Source organism: Indicator indicator, chromosome 5 (genome assembly GCF_027791375.1).
Source record: "Indicator indicator isolate 239-I01 chromosome 5, UM_Iind_1.1, whole genome shotgun sequence".
Taxonomy (NCBI): domain Eukaryota; kingdom Metazoa; phylum Chordata; class Aves; order Piciformes; family Indicatoridae; genus Indicator; species Indicator indicator.
In genome coordinates this window covers 1,081,291-1,094,799 of record NC_072014.1, presented here as the reverse complement: position 1 = coordinate 1,094,799, position 13,509 = coordinate 1,081,291, and the positions used below count along the sequence as shown (strand labels likewise).

Genomic DNA, 13,509 nt, shown 5'->3' with positions numbered 1-13,509 from the left:
AGAGGAAGTTCCAGGCCTGCTGTAAGGTGCTTATATGCAGCGCTATCCAAAACAGCTGCTGCAGACAGTGAGCCATCTGCAGGGTGCTGAGCAATCAGGCAGCCTAGGGGAGAGAAAGGGCCCAGCCGTGGGACCTACCTGCCCGCTGTAGGTGGTGTAGAGGTAATTAGTGACCGCAGGGTACTCTGCTGCCAGGGTGTCAATCTGCACAGGGAAGAAGAGGGGGGATTGAGACTGGGGCACTGCAAGATCTTCTTTACATGCAGGCGTTTGGGCTTCTTTTCTTTCCCCTCTTTCCTTTTCTACTTCTATTCCTGTCCTATTATTTTCCCATTATGTCTTTTCTCAAAGGAGGAGATCTGAAGTTACATATCATAGAATCATAGAAGGGTTTGGGTTGGAAGGGACCTCCAAAGCTCATCCAGTCCAAGCCTTCTGCACTCAGCAGGGACATCCCCAACTAGATCAGGTTGCCCACAGCCCTGTCCAGCCTCACCAGGAATGGGGCTTCTATCACCTCCAGGGACAATCTGTTCCAGTGTTCCACCACCCTCATGCTGCACAACTTCTTCCTTACATCCAATCTCAATCTGCTCTGCTCTATTTTGAAGCCATTGTCCCTGCTCCTGTCCCTGCAGTCCTTTGCAAACAGTCTCTCTGCAGCCTTACTGTAGCCCCTTTCAGGTCCTGGCAGGTTGCTCTTAGGTCTCCCTGGAGCCTTCTCTTCTGCAGGCTGAACACCCTCAGCTCCCTCAGCCTGGCCTCACAGCAGAGCTGCTCCAACCTCCTGAGCATTTTCCTGGCCCTCCTCTGGACCCTCTCCATCAGGTCCATGTCCTTCCTGTGCTGAGGGCTCCAGAGCTGCACACAGCACTGCAGGTGAGGTCTCAGCAGAGCAGAGCAAAGTGGCAGAATCACCTCTCTGGCTCTGCTGGCAATGCTGCTTTGGATGCAGCCCAGGCTGCCCTTGGCCTTCTGTGCTGCAAGCTCACTCTGCCTGCTCCTGGCCAGCTTCTCATCCCCCAGCACCCCCAAGGCCTTTTCCTCAGGGCTGCTTTCTCTCCCCTCCTCCCCCAGCCTGGATTGACAGTGAGGATTGTTCCAGCCCAGGTGCAGAACCCTGCACTTGCTCCTGTTGAACCTCATGAGGTTCCCCTGGGCACCACCTCTGCAGCCTGTCCAGGTCCCTCTGGATGCCATCCTGTCTCTCTGGGGTATCCACAGCACCACTCAGCTTGGAGCCATCTGCACACTGCTGATGGTGCCTGGATCCTGATCTCCATAGCACTGATAGAAACACTAACCAGCAAAAGGTCCAGAACAAACCCCTGAGGGACACCACTGTCACTGCTCTCCATCTAGACTTGGAGCCACTGAGCACCACCCTCTGGATGTGACCACTCAGCCAGTTCCTTACCCTCTGAACAGTCCACCTAACAAATCCACAGCTCTCCAGCTTGGCCAGCAGGAGTTTGTGGGGACAGTGTCAAAGGCCTTGCAAAGTGCAGGTAGATCACATCCAGAGTTTGTCCCTTATCTACTGCCAGAGTCACTTTGCCATAGAAATCCACAAGGTTGGCCAGGCAGGACCTGACTCTTGTAAAGCCATGCAGGCTGTCTTGGACCACCTCTCTGGCAATTCAACACACACCCAGCATCCCCCCTTACAGTTCAGACAAGAGGACATTCAGTCCTCTCCCTCTGAGCTGCAGTTTTAGCTCTGCATCTCTTTGGTAAAACATCTTCATAGCCCAGAAATTTTCCTCATGCCTTCCTCACTCTCTAATTAGTTTGGTCAGCTATACACATCTCCAGGTCTGACCTCTTTAGCTCTGCCATCTGGGATCTTCACACCATACTCCTGACCCCATGTTGCTCCCACACTAAATCCCACCTGCATATTATCACTCTGACATCATATCAAGCAGCAGTCAGTAGGGCCACAAAAATGCTCAGGGGATTGGAGCAGCTCTGCTAGGAGGCCAGGCTGAGGGAGCTGCGGGTATTCAGCCTGGAGAAGAGAAGGCTCCAGGGACACCTAAGAGCAACCTGCCAGCACCTGAAGGACTGTTTGCAAAGGCCTGCAGGGACACGACCAGGGACAATGGCTTCAAAATAGAGCAGAACAGATTGAGATTGGATGTGAGGAAGAAGTTGGGCAGCATGAGGGTGGTGGAACACTGGAAGAGGTTGCCCAGGGAGGTGGTTGAGGCTCCGTCCCTGGAGATATTGAAGGTGAGGCTGGACAGGGCTGTGGGCAACCTGATCTAGTTGGGGATGCCCGTGCAGAGGGGTTGGAGTCGATGAGCTGTGGAGGTCCCTTCCAACCCAGAGCATTCTATGATTCTAACCACTGTATACTTCTTTTACGATATTACTTGTGCTTTGATAATTAGCAGAGAATGCAAGAGTGATTTTCAACCACCCCTTACATGCAGTTTTCAACAATTTCTTATGTAATTAGTCACAGAGGGCCTAGAAGAATAACTTGCCCTCTAGGCTGTTCACAAATGATTTGTGTCAAGTCCTTGTTGCATGTTCTACATGGTATCTAGTCCAGCTGGGTCACCAGAGATTGCTGGAGTTCCCTGGTTGAACAGCTCAAACATTCCTTCACAGAATACTGAAGAATACAGAATACAACATTTAAGCAGTCCTGGCAGAAATTTTTAAATCACAGAATCTTCACAGAATCACAGAGTGTTAAGGGCTGGAAGGGACCTCCAACGCTCATCCAGTCCAACCCCCCTGACAGAGCAGGAACACCTAGAGCAGGTCACACAGGAACACATCCAGGTGGAGCTGGAATATCTCCAGAGAGGGAGACTCCACAACCCCCCTGGGCAGCCTGGTCCAGGACTCTGTCACCCTCACAGGGAAAAAATTCTTCCTCCTGTTTCCATGAAACTTCCTCTGCCTCAACTTCCACCACTGCCCCTTGTGCTGGCATTGGGCATCACCCAGCAGAGCCTCTGGGCACTCCCCCTGCACATCTTGAGCACCAGCAATGAGGTCACCTCTCAGGCTCCTTCTCTCCAAGCTACAGAGCCCTCAGCTCCCTCAGGCTCTCCTCATCAGGAAGATCTTCCACTGCCTTCAGCATCCTTGTGGCTCTGCTCTTGACTTTTTCAAGCAGTCGTTCCTGACCTGAGGGGCCCAGAACTGGACACAAAACTCGAGATGAGGCCTCCCCAGGGCTGTATCATTTAAAAACCTGCCCTGTCTTTGGGTGCTTTGAGGAATCCCCACTGCCTGTCCAAATCCTTGTGACTAATGAGGGATGTGACCTTACATCATTAGCACTAAGTGTCTGCTGCTCATTACTGCTGCTAATACTGCAACTTGTACTTCATGACTCAAGAAGCAGCATCTGCTTTGAAGCCACAAATGCAGGCATGAATGGAATGACCTTATTAAGGGTGCATTGGCACACCAATCAATCCAGTGCCAGGTGCAGCTGAAAGAACACAGTGCAAGACCAGGCACATTCCTTTGGGCCAGGTGAGGACTTAGAAGAAAAATAGCAGCTGGGGGACAGAAGGAGGTTTGGCAGCTGGAACTGGGCCTGAGGATACAGATGAGCTCTTTCAGAAATGTGCAGTACTTTGGATTGCTTGAGTTGTCTCTTTAAGAACCCAAAAAAACCCAACCAGACAACAACCCAGCTGGTGGCTCTTTGTTACCCACACACCTTAAATGCAGCAGCAGTTCACCTAGCAAAGCACTCTTGACAGGGCTATGAATGCTGGATGAGCTCATTAGGCTTGTGCCAGCAGGGTGAATAGCAAATGAACCCCCAGCCACAGCACACTTCCCAGAAAGTATTACCCTGAGGGAAGTCACCAGCAAGGGAAAAGACACATTAGGGCTTTTCAGGGACATGCCGTGCTGGGCCAGCTCCTGAGCTTCTTCCTAGGGCTGTGCTCCTCCCTCAGCCACACACAGAACCATCAACACCACGGCTGAGTCGATCTTCGGGGACGCTCCTGCCATGACATCGCTGCCTGCGGTGCGGGAGAGGCGCTGCGTGGCTGACGTTTGTTCTCCTTTCATGTCAGTGTCAAAACTCCCAGGGCTGTCTCCAGAGCCAGGCATGCCACTGTGTTTAGCTCAGCTCTGGGTAAGGCTGTGGAGGTGCTCCTTTCACTCTTGGCAGCCCCCCCAGCAGGGAGAGCCTTGTTTCTTACGTACCTGCTTCACCCAGGGCGTTATGTTCATCTGCACTCTCAGCTGCCGGCACTGGGCTTGAGTTAGCCCCAGGCACTTCCCAAGCTGGCTGTCTGAGAAGCCCAGCTGCTTGGCCCTCCTCAGGGTCTCCTCTGGGATGCTTGCACTGGGAATAAATAAGAGAAACACCTCTGTGTCAGGTTGAGAGGAATCACAGAATCACAGAATGCCAGGGGCTGGAAGGGACCTCCAAAGCTCATCCAGTCCAACCCCCCTGACAGAGCAGGAACACCTAGAGCAGGTCACACAGGAACACATCCAGGTGGGGTTGGAATATCTCCAGAGAGGGACACTCCACAATCCCCCTGGGCAGCCTGGTCCAGGGCTCTGTCACCCTCACAGGGAAAAAATTCTTCCTCCTGTTCCCATGGATCTTCCTCTGCCTCAGCTTCCACCACTGCCCCTTGTGCTGGCATTGGGCATCACCCAGCAGAGCCTGGCTCCAGCCTCAGGGCACTCACCCTGCCAGACTCTCCCCTTGCCCTTGTTGAATTTCATTTTGTTTCTCCCTGCCCAATTCTGAGCCCTTTTCTCTGCTGTTGAGGATGCTCTGTTACCTCTGTCTACATCTGACCAGTCTTTTGAAGAAGCAACCATAGCAGAAACGACCTTCAGAGGCTCACATGCCAGGGAGTTTTTTAATTCTGACAGTCTCAGCTCTACTTTTTCCATATCATTTGTGCTGCTTCTTGCTGCTTCTCCCTTTGGAAGGGTAAAGCAGGGACATCTTTCTTTATTTCCTATTTGTAGCCAGGGTCTCTCAACAGAGTCATACAATCACAGAATGCATTGGGTTAGAAGGGGCCCTCAAAGGTTACCTTGTCAAACACCCCTGCACTCAGCAGGGACATCCCCAACTGGATCAGATTGCCAAGGGCCCCAACAAGTTTGACCTTGAATGTCTCCAGGGATGGGGCCTCAACCTCCTCCCTGGGCAACCTCTTCCAGTGTTCCACCACCCTCATGCTGCACAACTTCTTCCTCACATCCAATCTCAATCTGCTCTGCTCTACTTTGAAACCATTGTCTCTGCTCCTGTCCCTGCAGGCCTTTGCAAACAGTCTCTCTGCAGCCTTCTTGGAGCCCCCTTCAGGTACTGCAGGCTGCTCTTAGGTCTCCCTTCTCCAGGCTGAACACCCTCAGCTCCCTCAGCCTGTCCTCATAGCAGAGCTGCTTCAACCCTCTGAGTATTTTCCTGGCCCTCCTCTGGACCTGCTCCCAGAGCCAAGCAGAGCCTGGGCTGCAGCAAGAGAAGTGTGGCCAGCAGGGCCAGGGAGGGGATTCTCCCCTTCTGCTCCACTCTGCTGAGACCACACTTGGAGCTCTGTGTCCAGGTCTGGAGCCTCTGTTCCAGGAAGGATCTGGAGGTGCTGGAAGGTGTCCAGAGAAGGGCCATGAGGATGAGCAGAGGGCTGGAGCTGCTCTGCTCTGGAGACAGCCTGAGAGAGTTGGGATTGTGCAGTCTGGAGAAGAGAAGCCTCTGAAGAGACCTTCTTGTGGCCTTCCAGGATCTGAAGGGGGCTACAGGAAAGCTGGAGAGGGACTTTTGAGGGTGTCAGGGAGTGATAGGACTGGGGGGGATGGAGCAAAACTATAAATGGGGAGATTGAGATTGGATGTTAGGAAGAAGTTGTTCCCCTTGAGGGTGGTGAGACACTGGCAGAGGTTGCCCAGGGAGGTGGTGGAAGCCTCATGCCTGGAGGTTTTTGCAGCCAGGCTGGATGTGGCTGTGAGCAACCTGCTGTAGTGTGAGGTGTCCCTGCCCATGGCAGGGGGGTTGGAACTGGATGAGCCTTGAGGTCCCTTCCAGCCCTGACAGTTCTGTGATTCTGTGATCTTGGCTGCACTTTGACTCCACTGCTGGGCCTTACAGTTTCTGACTGTATCTGTTTTTCTAAGCTACCATTTCCAAGCTTAGCTTTTGCAGAAGACATAAAACAGCCTGTGTATTTTTATCAGCACTTTTGCTTTTCATCTTCATGGCCAAGAGCATTCTGGCCTGCCCCAATAAATCTATATTTTATGAGCAAGGAAGCTCTGAATCAGGGAAAAAGAAATGATTAACAAACACGCAATTTTCCTAAATCAGAGTTTTTGAATTATGCCCTTTGCTTGATGGTATTTTTAAATAAATAGCATTGTGGTGTTTGAGAGGGAGGAGAGAGCTAAGGCCACTTTATTGGAATGTGTCAGGAAGCTGAAGCATGAAAGAGAGTCATTGGATTGGATTTTCCACTCCCTCTTAGGCACAGAGCAGCTCAGCTGCCCTGGGTCAAGTCAGGTAGCAGAAACCAGGTGAGAATAACAGATGTGTCAAACCAGCTGCTTTGAGAGCAGGGCTGAGGGGCAGAAACTTAAGTTCAGATGCCTGGGTAGATGTGGTTTCCTCTAAGAATTTCCCAGTGTCACCTCCCTTTCCCTTCTTTGTGCCCAGAGGCTGGAGCCAGGCTCTGCTGGTTGATGCCCAATGGCAGCACAAGGGGCAGTGGTGGAAGGTCACAGTGTCACAGTATGTCAGAGTCTGGAAGGGACCTCCAGAGATCACCCAGTCCACCCCCCTGCCAGAGCAGCATCACCCAGGGGAGTCTGCACAGGAATGCATCCAGCTGGGGTTGGAAAGGCTCCAGAGAAGGAGACTCCACAACCTCTCTGGGCAGCCTGCTCCAGGGCTCTGGCACCCTCACACCAAAGAAGTTTCTCCTCCTGTTGAGCTGAAACCTTCTCTGTTCCAGTTTGTCTCTATTGTTCCTTGGCTTCTTGCTGTGCACCACCCAAAAGAGCTTGGCCCCCTCCACTTGATCCCCAGCCCTCAGCTCTTGAGAGACATTGATCAGATTCCTCTCAGCCTTCTCTTCTCCACACTAAACAGCCCCAGGGCTCTCAGTGTCTCTTCCCAGGGGAGATGCTCAAGTCCCCTAAGCATCCTCCTGTCTCTCCCTTGGACTCTCTCCAGCAAGCTGAGGCAGAGGAAGTTCCATGGAAACAGGAGGAAGAAGTTTTTCTGTGAGGGTGACAGAGTCCTGGAATAGGCTGCCCAGGGGGGTTGTGGAATCTCCCTCTCTGGAGATATTCCAACCCCACCTGGATGTGTTCCAGTGTGACCTGCTCTAGGTGTTCCTGCTCTGGCAGGGGGCTTGGACTGGATGAGCTTTGGAGGTCCCTTCCAGCCCCTAATATTCTGTGACTCTTTGACTCTCATACTGCAGTTCCCCACCTGACTAAGACAGCACAGCAGGCAGCTGGTGAGGATGTGCAGGAGGGTAGGGCTAGCTGTAACTGCTGTCCTCTGTGCTGTCTCCCAGCCTGGCACTAGCAACCAGCCTGCTGTGCCCTCAGGCAACTCCAGACACCAGTTCCTCCTAGACTACTGATCTTCTCCTCAACCATCCACCTGTGGTAGTTTCAGGCTGTGCCTAGAGAATTTTCCACAGATCTTGAACAGGAAGTGGCAGAGTGTGAATAAATCACCGCTGGATGGAAAAAAGGAAAATAATGATAAGATCTTAATAATCCCTTTGGACAGGTAACAAACATAACAGTTAGATCTGTAAAATACTCTCTTTTTGACTTCCTGGCTCTGGCAGATACTAACTTCTGGCTTCTGCTGGCTTTGCTGACCTTGAATGCCTTCCTGTTGTGGTTAAGTAACCAACAGCAACTCTCTGCTCTTTCTCTTGTCTGGTGTAAGGGGGGTAGGGAAGGGAGCAGGGAAGGGGAAGCTATTAGCAGCCCCCTGATTTGTCCAGGGTGAGGTTCTTGTGTATAAATTGTACATATATGTAACTCTTGGATATTTTGTCCACATTCATTGCATTCCGTATCTTAGGTTGTAGTTGTGCTTGTCAGTACAGCTTCAGGTGCTTTCACCTGAGCTGGTCTGGCAATTTTATGTTGGGGGGGGGAATTTTCAACCCACCACATCACTCTTCTCACTCCTGCAGATCCATGTGAGAAGGAAACAACCCTGCTAATGCAGCAGGCTGAGCTGCCCAGGCTTTGGATTTACTTCTGGGTGCAGAAAGACTTTCCAAAGTAAGACCCACTTGGCAGCACCACAGTGAGCTGAAGTCTGCACTTCACTGCCTTCATCATGAAGAATTTCCTCCCAGTGTGCACAGCTGGTGTATGGTTTTGTTTTCCTGGGTTTGCTTTTCAGAAGTCAGGACTGCATCCACTTCTGGAGCCCCTAGTACAAGAAGGATCTGGAGGTGCTGGAAGGTGTCCAGAGAAGGGCCATGAGGATGAGCAGAGGGCTGGAGCTGCTCTGCTCTGGAGACAGACTGAGAGAGTTGGGGTTGTGCAGTCTGGAGAAGAGAAGGCTCTGAGGAGACCTTCTTGTGGCTTTCCAGGATCTGAAGGGGGCTACAGGAAAGCTGGAGAGGGACTTCTGAGGGTGTCAGGGAGTGATAGGACTGGGGGGAATGGAGCAAAACTAGAAATGGGGAGATTCAGATTGGATGTCAGGAAGAAGTTGTTCCCTAAGAGGGTGGTGAGACACTGGCAGAGGTTGCCCAGGGAGGTGGTGGAAGCCTCCTGCCTGGAGGTTTTTGCAGCCAGGCTGGATGTGGCTGTGAGCAACCTGCTGTAGTGTGAGGTGTCCCTGCCCATGGCAGGGGGGTTGGAACTGGCTGAGCCTTGAGGTTCCTTCTAACCCTAACAATACCATGATTCTATGATTCTAAATCCTGGTTCTTGCTGTTGCTTTCAAGTGCATTGCCTTCCTCAGCTGGCTACCTCTGCAGCTCAACAGTCTCAGAAGGGAGCAGTCCTGCCTAATCCATCAGGCTGAGGTGCCCAGGCTTTGGACTTAGTTCTGGATGCAGAAAGACTTTCCAGAATAAGCCTCACTTTGCAGCACCAGGGTAAGGTAAAGTCTGCAGGTCCTATGCACTAACACCTCCACCCCAAAACTCCTCTGCTTCTCCTCAGCCCTTTCTACTTGCTGATGCCTACTTTGAGGAAGAACTTCTGGTGTGAGCCTGGAGTGCCAGAGCTGAAGGCATGGATTGGGTGTGTTACAGAAGGACACAAAGCAAACCTTGACAGTTCCCTGCCAAAACAGATGCCAGCCATCACCAGCTGTTAAGAAGGATGCAGCCAGGTTAGATTGCTGTCCTAGATCCAGCATTCCCTAAGTGTGTGTGAGCAGACCTGATGACCCCATGAAAATGAGCCTTTTACAGTGCAGTTTCCTCCTTCCCTTCTGCCCCAGGAACACACAGAGCTGGCTGTCATTTGATTACTGACAGAGAAAGAAGATTGCCTTAATTTGCAAGTTGTTTCATTTCAGTTTTTCCTATCTCATTATAGCAATGTCATTCATTCTCATCCCCCCTCCCCAGCAGGGTGGGTAGAAGAGAGGCAGTGAAGTCTTGGTGACATGATTTGTTTGCCTAGGGCTACCACCTCAAATTAGGTTAGGATACTGACTAATCCATGCAGAGAAAGTAACAGGTTTTGTACAGGACAATCCTTGTGCAAGACAAAAGCTGAGTAGCTCAAGGGGAAAGGAAACTGTGGATTTTTACCTCTGCTACTCTCAATGCATGATGAAGAAAAGAAAGGAGGAGATGTAGCTTTCAATCACAGAAACACAGAAAACATCTGGTTGGAAGAGACCTCCAAGCTCATCCAGTTCAACCTTCCACCAATCACCTGGGCTGGAATAATCCTCACTATCAAGACAGGCTGGGGGAGGAGGGGAGAGAAAGCAGCCCTGAGGAAAAGGACTTGGGGGTGCTGGGGGATGAGAAGCTGGCCAGGAGCAGGCAGGGTGAGCTTGCAGCACAGAAGGCCAAGGGCAGCCTGGGCTGCATCCAAAGCAGCATTGCCAGCAGAGCCAGAGAGGTGATTCTGCCACTTTGCTCTGCTCTGCTGAAACCTCACCTGCAGTGCTGTGTGCAGCTGTGGAGCCCTCAGCACAGGAAGGACATGGACCTGATGGAGAGGCTCCAGAGGGACAGGAAAATGCTCAGGGGGTTGGAGCAGCTCTGCTAGGAGGCCAGGCTGAGGGAGCTGAGGGTGTTCAGCCTGCAGAAGAGAAGGCTGCAGGGAGACCTAAGAGCAACCTGCCAGGACCTGAAGGGGACCACAGGAAGGCTGCAGAGAGACTGTTTGCAAAGGCCTGCAGGGACAGGAGCAGGGAAAATGGCTTACAGTTTTGGGCACAGTGATGTGGAGGTGCTGGAGGGAGTGCAGAGGACAACAAGGAAGCTGTGAAGGTCTTGGAGAAGAAGTCTGATGAAGAGCAACTGAAGGAACTGGGGATGGTTAGTGTGAAGCAGAGGAGCCTGAGGGGAGACCTCCTGGCACTCCCCAGCTCACAGAAAGGAGGTTGTGGAGAGGTTGCTGCTGCTGTCTTCTCACAGCTCATTAGCCAGAGAAGAAGAGGGAACAGCCTCAAGCTGCAGCAGGGCAGAGTCAGACTGGACAGGAGGAAGAATTTTTTCCCATCCAGAGTGGTCAGGGATTGGAATGTGCTGGGCAGGGAGGTGGTGGAGTCCCCAAGCCTGGCTGTGTTTGAAGGTGGTTTGGCTGTGGTGCTTGGGGCTGTGGTTTAGGGGTGAGCCTTGCAGAGCAGGGTTCTGGGGTGGACTTGATGATCTTGAGGGGCTTTTCCAGCCTGAATCTTTCTGTGATTCTGTGAACCAGATGATTAGATTTTTGCACACTGCTGTCATCATTGAGTGCTGTTCCCTTCCTAGGAGAGCTAAAATCCCCTGAACATTTTGCAGTTTATGAACAACGCAAACCTTTGCCAAACTTTGCTTAGGCCTCTGTTCCAACTTCCAGTGCTGATTTATTTTTGCTTTTTGTTTTAGAATCACAGAGTTGTCAGGGTTGGGAGGGACCTCAAGGATCAGCCAGTTCCAAGCCCCCTGCCATGGGCAGGGACACCTCACACTACAGCAGGTTGCTCACAGCCACATCCAGCCTGGCTGCAAAATCCTCCAGGCATGAGGCTTCCACCACCTCCCTGGGCAATCTGTGCCAGAGTCTCACCACCCTCATGGGGAACAACTTCTTCCTAACATCCAGTCTGAATCTACCCATTTTTAGTTTTGCTCTATTTCCCCCAGTCCTATCATTCCCTGACACCCTCAAAACTCCCTCCCCAGCTTTCTTGAAGCCCCTTTCAGATCCTGGAAGGCCACAAGAAGGCCTTCTCAGAGCCTTCTCTTCTCCAGACTGCACAACCCCAACTCTCTCAGTCTGTCTCCAGAGCAGAGACTCTTTGGTTCTGGCACTTCTTCCTTTCAGTTCACTTTGCTTGCCATAGCAAAAATGTAGTCTGGGCTTAAATCTTAAAATCATAGATTCACAGAACAGTCCAGGCTGGAAATGACCTCCAAAACTCATCCAGTCCAAGCCCCTCTGCACTCAACAGGGACTAGATCAGGTTGCCCACAGCCCTGTCCAGCCTCACCTTCAATATCTCCAGGCATGGGGTCTCAACCACCTCCCTGGGCAACCTCTTCCAGTGTTCCACCACCCTCATGCTGCACAACTTCTTCCTCACATCCAATCTCAATCTGCTCTGCTCTACTTTGAAGCCATTGTCCCTGCTCCTGTCCCTGCAGGCCGTTGCAAACAGTCTCTCTGCAGCCTTCTTGGAGCCCCCTTCAGGTCCTGGCAGGTTGCTCTTAGTTCTCCCTGGAGCCTTCTCTTCTGCAGGCTGAACACCCTCAGCTCCCTCAGCCTGGCCTCCTAGCAGAGCTGCTCCAACCCCCTGAGCATTTTCCTGGCCCTCCTCTGGACCCTCTCCATCAGGTCCATGTCCTTCCTGTGCTGAGGGCTCCAGAGCTGCACACAGCACTGCAGGTGAGCAGGAGCTGAATTCCAGACAAGTAGGCTGAGCCTGAGCCTGCTCATCTTTGCAGCTGCTCTGTGTGCATATAGAGAGCACCACAGGAATAGCTGCTGAGGTAAACCAGAGGTGACCTGCAGGGCTGAGCCTGTGGGCTCACAGGGCAGATGTGAAGTGATGCAGTAGCTATGTACCAAATGCTACCAGCTGAGGCTTTCAGCCTCAGCTGACAGACCAGCCCTGCTTCCTTCCATTAAGGCCCATTAGCACTCACCTAAGCAATACAAGGAGAGGCAGAAGCCTGACAACATAACTAAAATGAAGCAAAGCCTGATTTGGAAAGACAAGAGAGAAGAATGCCTCTTCCCACATCAAGCTGCCAGCATCTTTATTTAGCATCCCTCCTGACTGGGTGGATCAGGTGAAAGCTGGTCAAGTGGAAGAGAAGGTCCTGCTGGAGCATGAAGGCTTTCCCCACAGTAGCAGTGCTGCCAGCAGGGCTCCAGTCTGGGAATTGATTTCCCCCAGGTTCTCTGAGCCAGGTCAACATTTCCTCATTGAGGAGAAATTTTTCCTCATCTTATTATCTTGTATTGTTGAAGTAGTGAGTGGATGGAATTCCAAAGATGCTTCAGTGCATCAAGAAAGCTGGGGAGGGTCTTTTGAGGGTGTCAGGGAGTGATAGGATTGGGGGAATGGAGCAAAACTAGAAGTGAGGAGATTCAGATTGAATGTTAGGAAGAAGTTGTTCCCCATGAGGGTGGTGAGACACTGGCACAGATTGCCCAGGGAGGTGGTGGAAGCCTCATGCCTGGAGGTTTTTGCAGCCAGGCTGGATGTGGCTGTGAGCAACCTGCTGGAGTGTGAGGTGTCCCTGCCCATGGCAGGGGGCTTGGAACTGGATGATCCTTGAGGTCCCTTCAAGCCCTGACAGTTCTGTGATGCTGAGGTGATTCCATGGGAATGCCTAATGACCTGAGGGACCTCTGCCTTGAGTAGTAGTCACAGACCCAGAGAGTTTCAAAAGCCTCCTTGCTTTCAGGCTGGATGATGCACCAAGACCTATTCTTCCTCTATCCCTCACTCTTCCCACTCTGCTTCCAGGCTCCTAGTGGCTTCCTTGATTGCATCTGATGTTCCACAAGTATTGAACATGCTACAATTACAGTAATGAGATCAGTGTATGAATTCCCTCCCTGTCTCTCATTTCCAGGAGACAGATTGCTAACCATGTTTCCCCCTCCTGAGAAACTCCTGAGACGACTGACAGAAAGCTGCCAAAGGAGCATTCAGGACAGCAGCAACTGGAAACCAACCAAACTCCCTCACACCACTGCTCTGCAGTAACATTCAAGTCTCTAAGCCAACAAACCTCAGAGTGGACATCTTGATTTAAGTACCATGAACCTCACACCCTGCCCTAAGACCTAAATGACTCTCACCAAGGATTAAGTGATAGAATCACAGAACTCTCA

At 51.7% G+C, this 13,509-nt stretch overlaps 1 protein-coding gene across 2 annotated transcripts in view; it reads right to left on the bottom strand.

Annotated features, from left to right (window-relative positions):
- Window positions 1-13,509, bottom strand: part of CPS1 (carbamoyl-phosphate synthase 1) — a 191,361-nt gene that overhangs the window by 82,882 nt on the left and 94,970 nt on the right. For both annotated transcript variants that reach the window (XM_054380999.1, XM_054381000.1), the window contains exons 22-23: window positions 4,192-4,333; window positions 139-204 (exon numbers count right to left, since the gene is read on the bottom strand). In XM_054380999.1, coding sequence (XP_054236974.1) covers window positions 139-204; window positions 4,192-4,333 — 208 coding nt within the window. The remainder of the gene's footprint in view (window positions 1-138; window positions 205-4,191; window positions 4,334-13,509) is intronic.